The sequence below is a fragment of the Pelodiscus sinensis genome, chromosome 2, assembly GCF_049634645.1.
Source record: "Pelodiscus sinensis isolate JC-2024 chromosome 2, ASM4963464v1, whole genome shotgun sequence".
NCBI classification, from domain to species: domain Eukaryota; kingdom Metazoa; phylum Chordata; order Testudines; family Trionychidae; genus Pelodiscus; species Pelodiscus sinensis.
The window spans coordinates 7,388,812-7,410,444 of record NC_134712.1 but is presented as its reverse complement, the minus strand read 5'-3'; the positions used below and the strand labels follow the sequence as shown (position 1 = coordinate 7,410,444).

The 21,633-nt window shown below is 46.4% G+C and overlaps 1 protein-coding gene across 15 annotated transcripts in view; it reads right to left on the bottom strand.

Moving 5' to 3' along the window:
- PTK2 (protein tyrosine kinase 2) overlaps positions 1 to 20,181 on the bottom strand; it is a 330,274-nt gene extending 310,093 nt beyond the window's left edge. For 5 of the 15 annotated variants that reach the window (XM_075920051.1, XM_075920055.1, XM_075920054.1 and 2 more), the window contains exon 1: positions 19,999 to 20,179. In XM_075920051.1, the coding sequence (XP_075776166.1) occupies positions 19,999 to 20,173 (175 nt within the window). In that variant the 5' untranslated portion in view covers positions 20,174 to 20,179. Of the gene's footprint in view, positions 1 to 19,998 lie in introns of all 15 variants that reach the window. The other 10 variants (XM_075920046.1, XM_075920048.1, XM_075920047.1 and 7 more) reach the window with 5 other exon arrangements.
- Positions 20,182 to 21,633: the final 1,452 nt, after the last annotated feature.

Here is a 21,633-nt window from a genome sequence, read left to right as displayed (position 1 = left end):
TCCACCAACTTTCCCATATCCATAGAGCCAGTTACCTCATCACAGAAGTTAATCAGATTGGTCAAGCATGATTTGCCCTTGGTGAATCCATGTGGACTATTCCTGATCATTTCCCCCTCTTGCAAGTGCTTCAAAATGGATTCCTTGAGGATCCCCTCCATGATTTTTCCAGGGACTGAGGTAAAGCTGACTGGTCTGTTGTTCCCTGGACTGTCTGTCACTTTTTTAAAGACAGGAACTACATTTGCCTTTTTCCAATCATCCGGGATCTCTTCCGATTTCTACGAGTTTTCAAAGATAATGGCCAAAGGCTCTGCAATGACATTTGCCAACTCCCTCAGTACTCTTGGAGGCATTAAATCCGTACCTATGGACAGGGCTCGCTAAACCGCAGCGAGCCCTGCTCGTCAGCCCTGCTGTCCGGCGTTCTGCGCATGCACAGATCGTTCTGCACATGCGCAGATCGCCCGAACCCGGCTCTTCTGGGTTACAATCTACTCGCCACGGGCGAGTAGATTGTATAATTTGTCGAGCCCTGCCTATGGATCTGTGTATGTCTAGCTTTTCTAAATAGTTCTTAACCTGTTCTTTCTCCACCGAAGGCTGCCCACCTCCTTCCTGCCTAGTGGTCTGGGAGCTGACCTTGTCTGTGAAGACAGAGACAAAGAAAGCATTGAGTTCTTCAGCTTTTCCCACATCACCTATCACTAGGTTACCTCCCTCATCCAGTAAGGGACCCACACCCTCCCTGATCACCCTCTTATTGCTAACATGCCTGTAGAAATCTCTCTTGTTATCCTTCACATCCTTTGCTAGCTGCAATTCCAATTGTGCTTTCTCCTTCCTGATAGCTCCCCTGCATTCTCGAGCAATATATTTATACTCCTCTCTACACATCTGTCCAAGTTGCCACTTCTTGTAAGCGTCCCTTTTGTGTTTAAGCTCACCAAGGATTTCCCCGGAAAGTCAATCTAGTTGCCTATCATACTTGCTTTTCTTACTGTGCATCAGGATGGTTTCTTCCTGTGCCTTTAATAAGGATTCTACTGCCAGCTGTGCTGGACTCCTGTCCCCTTCATGTTAGCGTCCCAGGGAATCCTGCCCATCTGTTTTCTGAGGGAGTCAAAGTCTGCTTTTCTGAAGTTTAGGGTATGTATTTTGCTACTCTCCTTTCTTCCTTTGCTCAGGATCCTGAAATCTATTATCCCATGATCACTGCTTCGTAGGTTGCCACCTACCTCCACTTCCCCTACTAATTCCTCCCTGTTTGTGAGCAGCAGGTCAAGCTGCACATGGCCCCTTGTCGGTTCCTTCAGCACTTGTATCAAGAAGTTATCCCCAACATTCTCCAAAAACTACCTGGATTGTCTGTGTACTGCTGTAAGTCACAGCAGTAAACAAGAACTCATGACTCCATGGCCTGTTCATGACTTGTACTATCCACCTAACTAAATCTTGAGAGAGCCACAGGTGCTTGGGAGCCAGTGAGTGCATGGGAGGGCAGGCCTAGGGGCTGGTACAAGTTCATGGAGGGGAAGGGGCAGGCTGCAGGTGCTATGGGGCCGTCCAGGATTGCCACTACTGCTCAGGTAAGGAGCAGCCTCGGACCACTGTTGGTGCTGCCAAACCCAAGCCTCACTGATGTGGCCCCAACTGTGGTGGTGGGGGCAGAGGACAGAGTGCTTATGGGTGCTGGTAAGAACATAAGAACGGCCGTACTGGGTCAGACTAAAGGTCCACCTAGCCCAGTATCCTGTCTGCCGACAGTGGCCAGCACCAGGTGCCCCAGAGAGGATGGACCGAAGACAATGATCAAGTGATTTGTCTCCTGCCATCTTTCTCCAGCCTCTGACAAACAGAGGCCAAGGACACCATTTTATCCCCTGGCTAATAGCCTTTTATGGACCTAACCTCCATGAATTTATCCAGCTTCTCTTTAAACTCTAATATAGTCCTAGCCTTCACAGCCTCCTCTGGCAAGGAGTTCTACAGGTTGACTACACGCTGTGTGAAGAAGAACTTTCTTTTATTAGTTTTAAACCTGCTACCCATTAATTTCATTTGGTGTCCTCTAGTTCTTCTATTATGGGAACTAATAAATAACTTTTCTTTATCAGCCCTCTCCACACCACTCATGATTTTATATACCTCTATCATATCCCCCCTCAGTCTCCTCTTTTCTAAACTGAAAAGTCCCAGTCTCTCTAACCTCTCCTCGTTAAACCCCGTTAAGACCCGTTCCAAACCCCTAATCATTTTAGTTGCCCTTTTCTGAACCCTTTCCAAGGCCAAAATATCTTTTTTGAGGTGAGGAGACCACATCTGTACACAGTTTTCAAGATGTGGGTGTACCATAGTTTTATACAGGGGCAGTAAGATATTCTGGGTCTTATTTTCTATCCCTTTCCTAATAATTCCTAGCATCCTATTTGCCTTTTTGACCGCCGCTGCACACTGTGTGGAAGTTTTCATAGAACTGTCCACGATAACTCCAAGATCTCTTTCCTGATTTGTCATAGCCAAATTAGCCCCCATCATACTGTACGTATAGTTGGGGTTATTTTTCCCAATGTGCATTACTTTACACTTATCCACATTTGCCATTTTGCTGCCCAATCACTCAGTTTGGTGAGATCTTCTTGGAGTCCCTCACAGTCTGCTTCTGTCTTGACTATCCTAAACAGTTTGGTATCATCTGCAAACTGGTGCAGGTGGCAGGATGCTGGGGCAGAACCCAGGGTGCTGGTGAGTCCTGGGGCAGGTGGGTGCTGGTGGCAAAGTGCTGGTGGAGGGCGTCTGGCTTGGGGAGGGGACAGGGACAGCTCAGGCCAGTACCTGGAGATCCTGCAGCAGTGCGCCAGGTCCAGGTCTCAAGAAGCACGTGCGCTGCTCCCGCCCCCAAACAGCCACCACACTTCCTGAAAGGCAAGGTCCTTGTGTGCTGGTGACTTCCTTCCCCTGCTGCCTTCCTGCGCAGTAGGAGGGAAAGGGGGAAGAGGGAGTCCCAGGACTGCACCATCTCCAACTGCTCAGGCAGCATGCTCCCCGCGACAGCCGACACTTCCTGAGCAGTTGGAACTGGCACCGTCCTGGGACTCCCACTCACTCCCCTCCCCCACACGCGGAAAGGAAACAGGAGGAAGGAAGTTGCCGGTGCGTGAGGACCTGGCCTTTCAGGAAGCATGCTGGCAGAATACAGCTTTCTTTTGACTATTTCTGATCAGATCCTAAGTGTATATCATCATTTTCCATCCTCTCCTCCTTACTAGGACATAGAGAATCTCCATTAATAGATTCTCCCTTTAGGGATGCGTCTGTCTGAACCATGTGTTCTTCCACACCTATCTTATTTCCTCCGGCTCTTCCATCTTTTTAAATGCCAGCAGTCTGGTTCCATTTTGGTTTAGGTAGAGCCCATCCTTCCTGCTCCCCCTTTCCCAAATGTTTCCCCAGGTCCTAATAAATCTAAACCCCTCCTCCCTATATCATCGTCTCATCCACAAATTGAGACCCTGCAACTCCTGTTCACTAGCTACTCTATTGGCTTCGAAGTGCCAACTTAAGGAAGTGGTTAACTTAAGGATGATGGGTGCTAAAAGGCTTAGGTGATCAAAATCTTGTTAAGAAGCTCTCAGTCTTGCCTAGCAGGCCACTAGGCTCAGGACACACACTGTCATCACATAGTCCCCCAAACAAACTGACCACACAGTGTATTTCTGTCAAGTAACAAGCACACCACAAACACAGATAGGCAACTACACACTTACCCCAGGAGTCATGTAATTGCTCCCCCTTCATCTGGAGAGCTCCCTCACAAAACTCCTGTTTAGCTGCTCCTGTTTGATAGCTCCATACTTGTACTCAAAATCTCTTTGTAGTTAATAAACTTGTTTTATTGTTTTGTCTAATCCAGCGTGTTTACACTGAAGTGTTTGGGAAACGCCATTAGAAAGGCAAGCTGTGTGCATAATATGTCTAGTAAATAAATGATGGATCTTATATAAACTTGAATTGTCAGGAGAAGGGTGGACAGTACCGTGCATATTATTTCTGGTGGAAAATCTAAGACTGGGAGCATGCTGGGATCATAATGTAGTATAACAAAGGCTAATAAGAGACAAAAAATGTAGCTGCTTGGCTGCACAACTCAGACATTACTGGGAGTGACTTGTATGTAGGACGCTATATGTAAGCAGCAGAAAGATAGCTAAGGGGTGACACAGCTGTACATTAGTCTAGACTGCACCCTCGTATGTCACATTCATAGGGAGACTACCCAAAGAATAAGCTTGTGTTTCCTCATGGTATATGTATCAGCAGAAGAGAGGCCATATTAATTTTACAAACACGTACAGATAAAAACTCAGAATAAGCATAAGCTATTTTAGTTCAAAGGGTAGTTCCTTTTAAGAGAGTGACTGTAGCACTTTAAGTGTCTTATCATGCATAAGCCACAAAGTAATCAGACTGGCATGACCATACCTCACCTTTAAAACAAACTGAAGGTTTTCCCTCCCCCTGTGCTGCACATTGTATACCACTGCTGAAGGTAACAACTCTGAACAGCAAGTAAGTAAAACTCCATTTAGTAATATAATGTTTTAGAATTTGATTCAGTGCACAACTGTGAGAGTGAAAGAAATCATGAACTTCTTCAAAACTGCCCAATGAACTTCTATTCCCTGTAAGCAGGATACTCCAGTACTGCACAAACAATACTTGACCCATGGCTATAAAGGAGGTTTGTTTTACTTTAACTTCAGTTCCTGGTCCGTGAGCTAACCTAATACAAGGCTTGAGACCACCAATACCCATTCTCATTAACCAAAATCTACTAATTTAACTGTTATTCATAAAGCAGGACAGGGATAGAAGTAAATGCACTGCAATATGCTGAACAGGGAACACACAGCTCAGCCTTGTTTAACTCTTCAGACAAAAGGCAGCCATTGCTAGATAGTTCTCTTTTGTACACCCTCTCTGTCTTGTTACATGATGTCAGAGGGAAACCCTTCCTACCTCTTGGGATTCACACTGCAAAACTCAGTGTGGTCTTGTCTTCCACAGTATACTCAGTCCTATCTGTGGTTGCCAGGCAGTGCTATGCAGTGAGCATTGCCAAGTAAAGGGACAAGAGTTAAGGCATGGAGCTAGCACCAGAGCTTGCAGGGATAGCACTTAATCCTATAGCGCTCAAGAAAACATATATGATGGTGAATATAAAAAAAGGAGAAAGGAAACTTGAACTAGCTGAATAAACTGAAATGAAGAAAATATTTTCTCTTCACCTTTAAAAAATGGTTTAACACTTCAATGAACTCTGGATCCAAGTGCTTAGCCAATGACTTTCACCGGTTCAGTTGTGTGACTTTCTTTAAAACTTGGCAGCAAATATACTAGTTAACATTATTTTTGCATGTACATTATTTTAATAATTATAATCAGTGTGGACCCTCGCATAGGTTGTCAATTTCAAATTTAAACTTCATTTCTTACAAACTGAACAAGCACCATGAGATCCCCTACTTTGAGATATGGTGAGGTGCTGGACCTCATCAGTGTTTGGAGAGAGGAAGCTGTCCAATGCCAACTGTAGCAACTGTAACTCCTACAGGCAGATCTCGAGATGCATGACCGCAAGGGGACATGATCAGGACACACTGCAGGGTCAAAGTAAAGGAGCTGTGAAAGGTCTATCACAAGGTGCAGGAGGCAAACTGCTATTCCAGTGCTGTCCCATGACCTGCTGATTCTACAGCAGGATGGATCAAATATTTGGGGGCAACCCCACCTCTGCTCCAAAGATTGCCTGGAGACTTCCAGGCTTCAGAGGCCATCACAAAGCAGACAGAGCTAGGAGGAGGAAATCCTTGACTACAGTGCCAAGGGAGAGTGAAAGAGGATGACCCAGATCTAGAGGACAGCTCAGCGTCCACAGTTGCATGAAGTCAGGAGGTATTTTCTATCCTAGAGGAGGCTATCCAGTTGAAGCAGTCAGAGATTGGGAAAACACGAACAGCAGAGGATGTACAGTAAACTTCCGATAATCCGGCACCTTTGGGACCCAGGGGGTGCCGGATTATCAGATATGGCGGACTATCAGACGGGGGGGGGGCTATGAGGGGTCTGAGGTGGGGGGGATGCCACCCCAGACCCCTCATAGCCCCCCCCCTTCTGATAGTCGGGCTCTGCCCCAGGAATCCCTGATTCAGCCGCTGCTGAAACTGTCCAGCAGCAGCTGAATCAGGGACGCCTGCAGCAGAGCAGCTGGAGTGCTGCCGGGTTGGTCTGGTAGCGCCGACCCTTGGTGCCGGGAGACCAACCCGGCAGCACCCCAGCTGCTCTTGGGGATGCTTGGGGCAGAGCAGCTGGGGTGCTGCCAGGTTGGTCCCGCCGCGCCGGCGCTACTGGACCAACCCGGCAGTGCCCCAGCTGCTCTGTCCCAGGCGTCCCCAAGTCAGCCGCTGTTGAAACTGACCGGCGGCTGACTCCAGGAAGCAGGGGGCAGAGCAGTTCCAATGGTCCGGCTGCCCAGAACACTTCCAGGTTCCTGATGGTGCTAGACTGTCAGATGCTGGACCATCGGAGTTTTACTGTACCTGGTAACTGGCTTTGATTTCTGGAAGCGTGCTGAAGCGAGTTGGTAGGAGTGGGAGGTAGGGATGTAAAATTCCACTTAATTGGTTAACTGATTAAAAGGGGGTGGACAGAGAGGGAGGGATGGAGCAGCCCCCGTGTCATGAGCAAGGGGCTGCTTCTGGCCCCATGCTGGGCTTCCATCTCCCAAAGGTAGCAGCTTCACTCAGGGCTGGAAGCAGTAGCCAGGAGGGTGGAGGGGTGCTGGTTCTCAGATAGGGAAACCCATCTGTGCAAAGCCATCCACAATTTAATGCATATTTCCCAGAGTCATGATCTTTCAGAGCAGGATGCTACAATGGCTCACACTTCCATCAACAAGTCCAACTGTGGACTTTCCCACTCCAAATTGATTGGCAACCAATCAATGGCTGTATGGAGTACCCATCTTCAACAGTGCAATTGCCATGCTCATCTCCACCAACAGGGCAGCTCTCAATGAGCATCAAGGAAGGACATTCTCATCAAAAATTCTAACCACTTATTTTAAAAGCAAAGCTAACAATTGCATAAAAACAATATTTATTACATGAACTCCCATCAGTAGGTGGTTTCTATCTTTCCTTCTTCATGGAGAGAAATATACAAGGCTATAAAATAGAGGTTAATCTAATTGTTTGCAGAAGTATGAGCATTAATGCAATATTTAAAAATCAAGATATTAGGAAACAACAGAGCGATAAACATTCAAATCCAGACAATATTTGCAGATAAAGAATATGGTATCATTTAAGGAGAATCCTTCCCTACTATTTGGTCTCTATAGCCAGATACGTGAATAAAAGATGTCCCTGCCTCAACAAGTGTACAACTTATGCCAAACACCAGATAATAGAGTTGGCTAGGCAAAGAGGATGGGAGGACAAGCATTAAGAGATAGTATACAGTTGTTATAACTGCATCATGAGTATTAACATGATTTTTAAAAGCTACCTCAGCTTACACACAAAGTGCATACTCTAGCTCGTATGTGAAGTTAGTAAAAGGGTGTGTAGGCCTTGCAAAACCATATTTTGGGAAGAGCCTTGACAAAGACATGGGTAGAAGCATGGTAGGCAGCCTCAGAAAAAAAGGGCTGTGGGCATTGAGGCTACATGGAAGAAGATACAGAAGTGCAAGTGAAAGGAGTGTGTTCAGCTCTGCAGTTGGGTCAAGCAGAAATTAAAAAAAGATAAAGGCAAACAATAGACAATGTAGAGCCTTGAAGCCTCAGATAAGGAGCTTAAGTCCGATATGGAAGATGATTGAATGATCAAAATCCAGGATGACCCAATTAATGTGATAAGAAGCTACAACATTTCCATAATGGCACTGTAAAGCGAAGATGAGGAACAGGAGTCATAACTAACTGTTTCCAACATCTGCAGCAAAGAATCATACAACAAACAAAAGAGAACCTCGCACTTTGAGACCAGAAAAATGTTACATTTCCCTTGATGAATCTCACCTACACAGGCCTATGGAAGACAGGTGCAGAAATGAAACCATTGTTTATTTAAATAATAAAAGCCACAATTCTGGATCCCTTCAAGTTGTGTGTTATCCCAGAGGGACAGATTCATTTTCTGAGATGAAATTCCCATTATCTACTCCAATTTTATTTAGTACATTCAAATGTAAATCCTGAGTCAGACACTATGAAAGGTTAGCAAGAACACTCCAAGTGTGAATCATTTAAGACTACTGCAAGAGTCAACCCAGGCATCTTGAATGAGCAATTCTGACCCAATATTATTCAATATTTATTTTATTCCTTGGGGATAAATAATTTAGCAGTAGTTTTAGTACCTTCCAGGGAGAATCTCTGATGCAAGCAAGAGAAGAGCTCAAAATGCTTTACACCAGGGCTACTCAACACGCAGCCCGCGGCCCATCAGTTTGCGGCCCGCAGTGCAGTTTGGGTTTATGCGGGGCTCAACACGTGGCCTTTGAACATGGCCTCCATTGGAAACATGCTCCACAATGGCAAGTCAATATAATGGTCTTCTGTTGATATGCAGAATTAACTTCCTGGACTGTCATTGCTCAAGGGTACATCTACACTGCAACACTATATAGAAATAACTGGCACTATTCTGAAATAACTTAGTTCGAGTCTACACAGCAGGCAGTTATTTTGAAATAGCGTTAAAATACTGCCAAGCTGGATGATTTCTTACTCTAACTCCTGTAACCCTCATTGTATGAGGAGTAAGGGAAGTCAGAGGAAGAGTGCTCTATTTCAAAATAAGTGCAATGTAGACGCTCCCTATTTTGAAATAAGATACGCAATTGATGTAGCTCAATTTGCATAGCTTATTTCGAGTTAAATCTGACTTAAATGGGCCTTGCATGTTGTGTAGTCTTGCCTTAATCTTTGAAGCTATTTGCATATATATTTTCATGTATATGCAACCACGCTTAAGTTGCAGCCCTCAACATGTGCTGTGAGTATCATTGTGGTCCACTGGGCTTCCAAAGTTGAGTAGCCCTGCTTTAGACACTAGTGAATTAAGCCTGGGCTAGGTGTTATCGCCACCATTTTACAGACAGAGAAGAATTGAGGCAGAGAGATTAAACTAACTTGCCCAAAATAAATCACGCCTACAGGAGAGGCAGAAATAAAACTCTAGTCTCCTGAATTCCTGTTTTTTAAGTCTGTCATTCCCACTTTGATAAGTCATTGGTAGTAAACCTATAGATCTTAGATTAAGGGATGTAAAAACACCCTAAAATAATTAACCAAACAAATATTTTGTTTAACTGGTTAATTGAGCGGGCCAGTTAACTGGTTACCTTGTAAGCAAGCCAATAAGCCGCCTACTTACCAGGTAGCCAGTTAACCTCTTATAGCCCTACCTTAAGTGTTATTAGATATTGGACACTAGTAGTACCGATAAGAACATAAGAAAAGCCATACTGGGTCAGACCAAAGGTCAATCTAGCCCAGTATCCTGTCTGCCAACAGTGGCCAATGCCAGATGCCCCAGAGGGAGTGAACAGAACAGATAATTATCAAGTGGTCACTCTCCTAGTACTCATATCCAGCCTCTGACAAACAGAGGCTAGGGACACCATTACTACCCATCCTGGCTAATAAGTGTGGATGGACCGATCTTCCATGAATTTATCTAGCTCTTTTTTTTAACCCTGTTAAAAGTCCTAGCCTTCCTAACATCCTCTGGCAAGGAGTTCCAGATGTTGACTATGCGCTACGTGAAGAAATAGTTCCTTGTTTGTTTTAAACCTGCTACCAATTAATTTCATTTGGTGACCCCTAGTCCTGATGTTATGGGAACAAGAAAATAAAACTTTTTTTATTCACTTTCCTCATACCTCCATATTGAGATTTAAAGGATACCCTTACATCTGCAGTGCTGCCTTCAGAGCATGGCAGCTGGGGAACCAATTGGCCCCGCCAATGCTGCCTGCATATCAGAGGCAGCAGCACTGAGGGCAGGGGAAGCAGCGGGAACCAGTATGTGCAGGGAGCCAGCTTTTAATATCCCTACTGGACAGTGGCAGCTATTTACTGATGGTCCAGCTCTATAAGCAGGAATGCAGAAGTAAGGACGGCAGTACCATATCATACCATCCTTACATCTGTGCTGCTGCAGATGGTGGCTCTGCTTTCAGAGCTGGGCCCCCAGCCAACAGCTGGCCACCTCTGAAGGCAGCTCTGCAACCACAGCTCTGTAGCATAGAAGCAGAGGTAACAGTACCGTAATCCTCTGTACAATAACTTTGACACCCCTGCCTACCCCCCCCCCCTGCTTTTTTTGGGGTAAGGACTTCTAAAATTACAACACAATGAAGTTTCAGATTTCAATAGCTGAAAACATGAAAATGTACAGTTTTTCTATCCTATTACTGTGAAATTGACTAAAATGAACCGCTAATTTGGTAGGGCTTTAATTATCTGTAACTCAATGTAGCAGCACTAGAGGTAAGGACTCCCATGAAAATACCAAGGAATCTTTATTCTTTACAAAAAATCCATACCTAAGTAACTGAACTACCAACGTACAACACTTGATCTTAGCCAAAAGATCTGAATTAAAGCACTGCTGTACTCTTCCCTCTCTCCCCATATGCTGCTGTTTCAGAAAAAGCAAGAAATATCCACTACTTAGTTTTAAAAAAAAGTAACTATCGGCCCCAAAGAACTTGTAATTTAGTTTACTTGGAGACTTAGCTAATTTATTTTTTGTCCACCTAGCTTAGTACCCAGCACTAGGCAAGGAAGAGGTAGCAGCACCTTCTAATAAACACAGATGAGGCTCCTGCCATTTCAAATTATTTCAGAAACTTGAAGGAGGCAAGAAGGGGGGAGAAAGCATTTGGTAGCCTTATCTCCTCAGCTGCCCATAAAACAGAGATGGAAGTTGGGGTTACACACAAGTATTGGCTTGAGGTCCGTATGTGGGGTAAACAAAAAAAACTGAATATGAAGTGGGAAGTGTAGCTTACGGACAGTGAAGCCCACTGAGTTTTTTCCTGCTGTCCAACCTTGTATCGGCTGATTTCATAGTTACCCTTTTTCTCCCCTTTGTAAGCCTCTGATCTGTTGCCACAAAGGATCCCTTCTTTTACTCACAGGATGCAGGAACAAAACCGCAGTCCTGAGAGAAGACCTATTGCAAGGGGGTCAGAAGAAGCTGATGGGTTTTTCTACCAGTAAACACCCCCGCTCGTCCCCCACCCCTTCCCCCCACACACTTTGGAAGAAAACTTCAAGGCATGCTATCTCTGCAGGAGAAGCAAGAGATGGCTCAGTGTCTGAGCAAGCAGTTTCACTCTCTATTGATTGTCCCCCCCCACCCAAGTCCCCATTTTCTTTAACAACTTATTGTTTAGGACAGTTGAAATGGGAAAAGCACATGTGCTTCCCTCCTGTTATACCCAGGGCATCAAATGCCTAATAGGCTACTGCAGCTTCCAGCTCATCTGAAGAAGTAAGTTTTGTCCACAAAAGCTCATGATACTATATATATATATATATATATATATATATATATATATATATATATATACACACACACACACACACACACACACACACACACACACACACACTTTCTAAGGTGTCACAGGACTACACATTTTTAATAGGCTACTGGTACAGTTTGAAGAAAAAAGAAAAAAGTTAGTCTGGGGACAGGTCCCAAAATTAGATGAATTACAGTTTAATTGTATATGCATGACTGTATACCTGTGCGTGTGGAAGAGAAGTGGAGGAAAGGGTTAAAACTTTAAACAAGCTTACATCTGTATAAAGGTGGAACATAGCTGCAAAAGGAAACTGGCTAGATTACTACTCACTCCCCCTTCTAGCCAAAGGATGAGGAAATAATTTGAAGCCAAAGGAAACTGGATAATTTCAGTTCAGGTTCCCTTTGCAAGCTCTTTTAAAAATACTAAACCTAGTAAAAAGGAGCAAGGAGGAGGCATAAGAGGAAGATACAGGGGCAAAAGGAAAAGAGAGCAAATGAATAAAAATGGAGTAAAATAGAATGAAGAAAGCTACAGAAAACATACTAGAAAAAAAAATGAGGGGACAGAGTGTGCTGGAAGTTCTGTATCCAGTATAGCCACCCCATTTCCACCCTTGGAATTAATGTTAACCTATAAGAAAAGTGATAATTTCTTACAATACAGAGCCTTCATATCTAAGTTCTTTAATGAGCTATCTACAATGTAGGGATGTAATAGTGTAGTCGATTAACCTATAAGCTTTTGCTTATAGGTTAATGCTACAGACTACACACATCTTTCCCCCCTCCCCCTCCTGCCAGGAAATGTTTTAGCAGGCTAGTCAACAGCCTGGATCAGTCTTGGCTCATGCCAGGTCCAGGACCTACCCCTGCTGCAGCTCTGCATTTACAGTGTATTAGGAGCCAGGCGGGCAGGCAGCCTGGCTCAGTTCTGGCTCACACCAGTTTCAGGAGCTCAGACCCCCACTTGGACAGGGGCTGCTTCCACTCCACGCTGCTGCCTCTGCATCAGAGGCAGCAGCACAGGGCAACAGGCAGCTGGTCCACAAGGAGAGCTGATTTTTACAACTCCACTCATGGACTAGCTCCCTACCTGGTGGCAGGAGGCTCCTCGGGAGTGGGGCCAGAGCACACTGGCTCCCAGCGTCACCCCCAGGGACTATAGAATAGTTGAGTAACCAATAAGAATTCATGAGGTTAATCAACTATTCAATTAACTATTATTTAACAGCCCTACTACAATATGACCTCAAATTCCTCTCTTCCCTCTCTGTACTTGATCCCCTCCAGTCTGGGATCTTCTCTTTCCCTCTGATGGAAACAGCTCTTCACAAATATCTACAACCAAATTTTAAGAGCCTATGTTCCATCATTAACTTTCTTAATCCCTCAGCAGCCTTAAGACTCCTCTGATCAACACTTCCATCCTGAAGGCATACGAAAGCAGAGGGGGAACAATTCCTTCGCTTGGTTCTCCTACTACTTCTCTGGTCACACCAGAAGCAACATCTTTGGCGGATCCACCTTATTCTCTCTTTTGAAGGACCATACCCCTCTCTCTCAAGGCACTTTCTCCTCCATCCACACAACTCCAACTATGAGGCCAGATCTACACTAGACCCAGAAGGTTGGCTTACGGTACCTAACTCATGCTACATAAAATACATAGCTGGAGTCCATTTCCCTTAAGCCAAGCTTGACGCTGTCTTCACAGTGGGAGGCCAATGGGAGAAAATATTCCTGTTGGCTTCACTTTCTCCTCACAACTGCAGTACTGGCACCAACCAGAGCCTCCCTTACCATTCAATGTATTGGGTCTTAACTAGACTCACTAATAAAATCGATCTCCACCCTGGCAAGTGGAGATGTGGCCTTCACTCTCTGACTGGTTTCTGTGAAGCAAATCCCCAATATCATTTTTTAAGCCTCTACAGGAATTGTGGGATAACAAATAAGTGCAACTGAGCTGCAGTTAAGACATGGAAAACCACAGAAAAGTAATAATAGACCTTTATTAACAGTGGTAATTTGGAAAGGCCAAAGAAGAGCTTTGTTTAAGAAAAATTTGCTAGAACCATATAGACACTCAAGCATTGTGTTATGCCTGTTTTTATTTTTTTTTATATGCAGCAATTTGCTGTGACTATAGAACAGTCGTTTATGCGGTGGTTGGCAGTGGGACCCCCGGCTGCCAACAGCCTACGCCTGATAGACAGGGCTCATGCTGTCAGCCCTGTGCATGGTGGGACTCCTGCAATGAGCCCCTGCCAGACAAAACTGCAGTGGAATCCTAATTCTGTGGAATCTACAACATCATGAATTTAAAAAGGCCTTACTTGTCGTCAATTTAAATTGACTTTATACAGCTTCTAGCACAAGTTATGGGGGAGGGGGATCCATATCAGAGTCTTTTGGCCCTACCATAACATGAACAACAGGGAACCAACTTCAGGAATACTTTATAATCCAAGCTGCCTTAAATTTTCATGAGACAAGATCAAAGATACACATTTTCATACACTGGGGTATTTTTAGGGGTGTTAGATATTGGGTAATTGAATAGTCATGTAACGGCATGAAATCTTAGCAGTTACATGACTATTTGATAGTCCTGGGAAGGGGTGGAGATCAGCAGCCAGTGTGCTACCTGCCTCACTCCCAGCCTGTCACTCCACGCTATTGCCTCTGTATCAGCAGCGCCAGGTGGCAGGGGGAGATGGTCTGCGAGGGGAGCCAATTTAAAGTCCAGCTTCCACCACAGACTGGTAACCTGCTGCCCCATTCTGCTGCCTCTTATACAGACCCCTCGGTGGATTCAAGCTCCTCACAGACAGAAGATGTTCCATGGGATGCAGAGCAGCCTCTGTCCATGAGGATCTCAGACCCCCCCTATAGAAAGGGGCTGCTGCCGCAAAGTAGCCTCTGCCCGTGGAGGGCCCAGGCTCCTACAGACAGAGGCTGCTTGGGTTCCTCTGCCCCCTTCCCCCACAATGCAGCAATGGGGGGGGGAGGAGGAGGCAGGCAGCACCACAGAGCCAATGCTGGGGGGAAACTGGCTTTTAAACTAGCTTCCCCCAGCACCAGCTCCTGCTACCCACCCTCCGCTGCTTCTAACACAGAGGCAGCAAGGGTTTGGGGGGGAAATCTGTGTAGTCGACAAAATTAACCAGTGAGCCTAGGCTTATCGGTTAATCGTATAGTCGAGTACACGTTGACATCTGTAGTATTTTTTAGATTATATTTTTAGATTCTTAGAAAAGTGCTTACGAACTTTCATCTCATTTGCCTAGCTATTAAATGTCTAGTTTCTTGGACAACACCTGGAAGAAATTGTTCTGGAATAAGCAGTTTACATTTTTCCAGTCAGTTGAATTTGACTGGAAAAAAACAAAAGCTTCTCACTCTTAAACAAACAAACAAAAAATACAAAAACCCCAAAATGCCCACCAACCTACACACCCGATCAGGCAGATTTTTCCATCATATCAACTCCATTTCCCTTCCTCAGACCTCTAATTTCCATATTTCTAATAAATAGTAATTTGTGTTCTTTAAAACTTCTAGAGTCTGTCAAAAACCCCATGCTACGCTAACTTTTAACCATAGGTGAACTAAAAAACCTGAAACCACAAGCATTTCTCTCAAGTTTAGCACTGCAGAACCCACAGTTAAAATATTTGAATCCATTCCTGTTTTCCAGTTCTATTCTTAAAAAAAGATAACGTTCAGAATAAAATAGCTACTCAGTAGAAATCAACAATGAGAAACTGTTGTATTTCAGTTTCTAAGTATTACCTAACAGTCATATTTGGCATTAAAAACTATTGGGTCATTCTCTTTTTAAAGTGTTTAGCATTCACTCCATAGAAGAACTGCTTGTCACAATGATCACATTAAAACTTAATTATGAGATGTATTTTTGGTTTGCTGAGGTTTAAAAAAAAAAAATCTTTAAAATACTAATACACAAAATTAAGAGTCAGTATAAAATTGGTTAGGCATTTGAAACACAAGCATCAGCCTCATACTTGTGCAAAATAATCAGAAAGTGATATGGACTAGAAACAGCCTAGAGACAAAAGTGAAATTATTTGATTTTCATTGTCCTTGCTACGCGAAATACAAAAAGTAAACAACCAGCATAAATGATGAGAAATACAAATTATTTAAACATTTGAATTGTAACGTTAAAGTGTTATTTGTAATGACAGTAAAAAGCACTAAGTGTGATAGCTGATCTGACAATGTCCTTCTTACATTTTTAAAGGTTCTGAAATATTTTTTCTTCTTTTCACATTCTGGGTCTCTTTTGGAATATGATAATATGGCACTTCTTTAAGAAATACGCCATTTCTTTTTAAGTGTAGAAATTTTCTGAAGTTTGAGACAAGAGATATTCTGACAGGAGAGTAACAAATTTACAAGATTTGAATATTCAGTTCTGAGAACCAACTATTAACCTATTTACATCAAATAATAATATAATATACTGTGAAATATTATCTGATAATTGTAATGCTCAAAATAATAATATAATATACTGTGAAATATTATCTGATAATTGTAATGCTCAAAGAGTAACTCTGCCAATAACTTTTAATGAAAATAAAAAATATACCTTTAAAAATATTTGGACGATATAGAATGTTTGCTGTACTGGGAAATAAATTTCCATGAATTTTAAGGAATGTGAAAGGACTTAGAATATCCTATATCTCCAATCCATATGCTACCATATACCAAATATAGTGCTGCCATATAAAGCAGCAACTGGAAAACTAGGAAAAGATGCTGAGTTTTTATATTGTTTTGGCAACAAGCTAGAAAATGTTTTATTTGTTTTGTCAAGATGCATAATTTCTAGAGGTGGTAATATCAAGCTATTTTGGTCTATAAGGCAAACAGAAGCTGTCAAACCATAGTACGTTACTATCTCCAGAAGTGTAATTTTTGCCTAGTACCCAACACCTCTGTTGCCTCAACAAATCTCTTAGTTTGGTAAAAATTACAGTACCAAAAGAATCAACTGTTCAGGTATTAGTCATCAGAAGTTGGTTTACCACAGAAGGAGCTTTTAATACTGTTTGACAGATACTTTGAAACAGACTTATTAAAACTACTTTAAACACTTATACTATATTTTCAAAATGTTATATTACTGCTACGTAAGAATCTTTCATTCTGAAATAGTCTATACTTCTGATCCAGTTAGTTCACAGACTGAAAATCAATCACACATGTCCAGTACTTTTAAAGATACGTAGGGCTTAATAAAACTCACAGCTTTTGAAAAGAAGTACATATTACACCATTTTATTTGCAATTCTACATGTGCATTTTAGCTTTTCCAAAAAGTCTGAAGAACAAACAACAATCCAAAGCCATGTTCTACCAAGATTAGATTTAAAACACAATATGCAAGATAAAACCCTTAAATGGCAGCAAATTTATTATAAGAAATGCACTAGCTTTCATATATTCACTTTTTAGATGACCAAAACAGTTAACAAACATGTGAATTAGAGAAAATAGTTTCTCTGTTGTATATTTGCCAGACAACATAAATAGTGACATTGGCCCCAATTCTTCAAATTTGAGTGGAACTATTCACAGTGCATGAAGTTAAACACACACACACACACACACACACACACACACTCACTCACTCACTCACTCACTCGGATCTGAGCCACAATCCTGGCTCCAAAAAATTTAAAAAGCTATAGCCAGTCCTGCACCTGGATCCATAATCAAGGATATTAAGAGGTGGGTAACTGGCTAATCATGTAATCGATACAATTCGTTAAGGGAAGGTGCTCAATCCAGTCTCGCTCCTCAGGTTCAGGAGCTACCCTGCTGCAGCTCTGCATTTTAAATGAAGTAGGAGCCAGGTGCCTAGGCAGCCACAGAGGGAGTAGGTCCCTGAGTTGGGACTGAGCAAACCAGGCTCAGTCCCAGCTCGAACTTTCCCAGATCGGAGCAGCCTGTGTTTGCAGCCAGCCTGGGCTGCCCCTGGATAGGGGCTGCTTTGCAGCAGTAGCCCCTGTCCGTGGGGGATCCCAGCTCCCTGCTGGGACTCCCCACAGACAGGGGCTACTCCATGGGATGCGGAGCAGCCTCTGCTTGCAGCAAAACAGCAGTGTGGAGGAGGCAAGCGGCACCATGGAGATGGTGCGGGGGGGAGAGGGGGACTGGCTCCTGCTTCCCCACCCCTTACTGCCTCTGATACAGAGGCAGGAGATGGGGGGAGGTTGAGCCATCAATTCAACAACTACTCTTTACATCCCTATCCATAATGGGGGACAACTTCAAAAAAACACAGATCCAATGCAGGATCAGGGCTTAATTCCAGACATGAAGCAAAGGGCAGAAGGATTAACAAAGAAAGAAAGGGCATGGAGAAAGATGGAGGGTGGCAAACATCATCAATATGATTAAAGTGATTCAGTGTACCATGTTAGGTTTAATATCTTAAGGCCCTACTTCTACAAAGTGATTCACGCAAGTGCACCTTGATCTCAATAAGGCTCCATGCCATAAGGTCGATCAGCTTTGCTGGGTCTAGAGCTTTATTGTTTAGTATCCTCTAGATCAGCGCTACTCAACTTTGGAAGCCCCAGGGGCCACAATGATACTCTCAGCACATGAGGGCCGCAACTTAAGTGTGGTTATACATGCAAATAGCTTCATTCTCACTGATGGGCAAGAATACAAAGATTAAGGCAAGACCACACAACACGCAGGCCCCATTTAAGTCAGTTTAGCTGATATTCATAAAATGTAATATTTACCCCATTTCCACCCATGACAGCACTTTTAATGAGCAATGACAGTCCAGGAATTTAACTACTAAAATGCATATCAACAAAAGATCATTATATTGACAACATTTTTGTTTTGGCTCCAGGCCGCACATTAAGCCCCACATAAACCCAAACTACACTGCGGGCAGCAAAAAAATGGGCAGAGGACCATATGCGCTCTGTATTGAGTAGACTGAGAACACAGTTCACAAGCAGCAGAGAGAGGAAAGAACGCAAAGTGCAAGTTTTCCTTTAAACAAAGTCAATAATTAAAATATTAGTCCCATTGATGAAAAATATGAAGCCCCAAACACTATGCCATCTGAACTTTTTATTTCAACTAATTTACTATAACGCTGCCATTATCCTGATCACATTGCCAAAGAACCAACTACAGTTTGATTCTGCAAAACTTGGACATTGGTTTTAAAACTCATAGGGTATGTTCTGCTTTGATAATATTTAAATAAGAAACACTGTAACTAACATCAAGCTGCACATTTACTGAGCCACAGAGAGGGAACGGGAGAAGCTAGAAAAGGACTAAAATAATGAAAATTATATAGTCCAATATTGCAAAGTCAGGAAACCAGAAAGGAGGTAAGAGTTGGCTATATGCACAGTATTGTGCTTTGAAAGGACTCCCTTGGGATTCGAAGAAAAAACGGGCATTGTTACAATTGTGTAATGGCACATTTCTGGCTGTATCCTGTCTTCAGGTTTGTATCAGATTTAAAAGCAAAAATTCTGGGAAGTTGAAGAGAACCCTTTCCTGGCACAGACTCCAATTGCTCTGGCGGTAGGTGGAGAGCTGTATCTTCCAGGCAGAGGTAGAGGAAGCATCCTCACCCATGCCCAATTCCCATTCTTCACACTTTTACTGAATAATCGACTAGTGTGCGAGAGCGAAACTAACGAGCCTCTTCTTCCTCCGCGAGCACCCAGCCGGCTCCTCAGAGCCGCACACACAAAAGAAACCTCAACCACTTCCTCCGGCCCCCTCGGTTGGAGGAGAAAACCGCAGATTTGCCATCGGCCCTGCGGGAGGGGCCGCCGCGCTCCCGCCACGGCCCCCCCCCCTCCCCGCTCGCTTGGTGGACGCCGGGGGCTAGTCCCCACGCGTGGGAACGCGCCCGCCCCTAGCCCCGTCCCACCCCCTCCGCCGAAGCCCACCTCGCCGCCGCGGCTCGCGGGAGGGGGCGGGCGCGAAGGAGAGAGGGCGGGTGGCGAGGTGGGTCTGAAGGCGACCTCGCCTCCCCCTCCCTCTCCCCATCCTTGGGGGGGCACCAATCTGGTGCCCCCCCCCTCAGAAAAGGCCACGGACAGACCCCGCAGGCCTGTGCGCAGAGCGACGGGGGCGCCCGCCACAGGCACGCGGGGAAGGGGAGGGCTCCCCCCCCCCGCTCCAGGGGGAGTCCCGGGCTCCGTAGGGCTCCTGCGCTCCCCCTCCCGAGGGGCGGGGAAAGGAGGCGGACGCGGCGGCGCCTCCCGCCCGCTGAGACTCCCCCTTGCCCATTACATAAGTTGGGGCCATTCTGCCTCACTTTCCCTGCCCCCCTCCCCCCACCCGGCCGTTGGCCACTCACCGGCCCGGGCGGCGCGCGCTCTGGCGGGGAGAGCGGCGGGGGCGCCGAGAAGTTGACTCGTCTCCGTCCGCCCCGCTCCGAGGTCGGCCCCGACCGGCTCCCGTCCCTCCCCGCTGCGTGTGTCTATCCCGGCCACTCCAGGCCGCTCCCCCTCCCTCCCGGCGCGCTGCACCATGGGATGCGCCGCTGCCCCCTCTCGCTGCCTGCGGCTCCGCTCCCCGCGCGGCTGCCTGCGAAGGGAAGGGACCGGCCCGGCCTGGGGGGGAGTGTCCCCGCGGCGCCGCGCGAGAGCGGCCCCCACGCGCCGGGCCCCGCCTCAGCCCCCCCTCACAGCCACGGGGAGACCAGCCTCTGCCCCCCCCCACAGCCACGGAGAAACCAGCCTCTGCCCCCCCCCACAGCCACGGGGAAACCAGCCTCTGCCCCCCCCCCCCACAGCCACGGGGAGACCAGCCTCTGCCCCCCCCCTCACAGCCACGGGGAGACCAGCCTCGGCCCCCCCCACAGCCACGGGGAGACCAGCCTCTGCCCCCCCCCACAGCCACGGGGAAACCAGCCTCTGCCCCCCCCCACAGCCACGGGGAGACCAGCCTCTGCCCCCCCCTCACAGCCACGGGGAGACCAGCCTCTGCCCCCCCCCACAGCCACGGGGAGACCAGCCTCTGCCCCCCCCTCACAGCCACGGGGAAACCAGCCTCTGCCCCCCCCTCACAGTCACGGGGAGACCAGCCTCTGCCCCCCCCCCACAGCCACGGGGAGACCAGCCTCTGCCCCCCCCTCACAGCCACGGGGAAACCAGCTTCTGCCCCCCCCTCACAGCCACGGGGAAACCAGCCTCTGGCCCCCCCCCCACAGCCACGGGGAAACCAGCCTCTGCCCCCCCTCACAGCCACGGGGAAACCAGCCTCTGCCCCCTCCCTCACAGTCACGGGGAAAACAGCCTCTGCCCCCCCCCACAGCCACGGGGAAAACAGCCTCTGCCCCCTCCCTCACAGCCACGGGAAAACAGCCTCTGCCCCCTCCCTCACAGCCACGGAGAAACCAGCCTCTGCCCCCCCCCACAGCCACGGGGAGACCAGCCTCTGCCCCCCCCCCACAGCCACGGGAAGACCAGCCTCTGCCCCCCCCCACAGCCACGGGGAGACCAGCCTCTGCCCCCCCCCCACAGCCACGGGAAGACCAGCCTCTGCCCCCCTCCCACAGCCATGGGGAGACCAGCCTCTGCCCCCCCCCCTCACAGCCACGGGGAGACCAGCCTCTGCCCCCCCCCCCACAGCCTCGGAGAAACCAGCCTCTGCCCCCCCCCCACAGCCACGGGGAGACCAGCCTCTGCCCCCCCCCACAGCCACGGGGAGACCAGCCTCTGCCCCCCCCCCCACAGCCACGGGGAGACCAGCCTCTGCCCCCCCCACAGACACGGGGAGACCAGCCTCTGCTGTGCCTGTGCCACCACCACCACCCCCACAGCCACAGAGAGACCAGCCTCAACCGTGTCACCCTCCTCACATCTTCAGTGTAAGCACAGCATGAGCCCCCTCAGTTCCTTTTCTACCATCCTCAGCTGATGACAGATAGAGCAGTGTTCTTCTTTCTGACAGGAAAAATAAAGGAATACCATAGTTAGTTTAGTCAGTT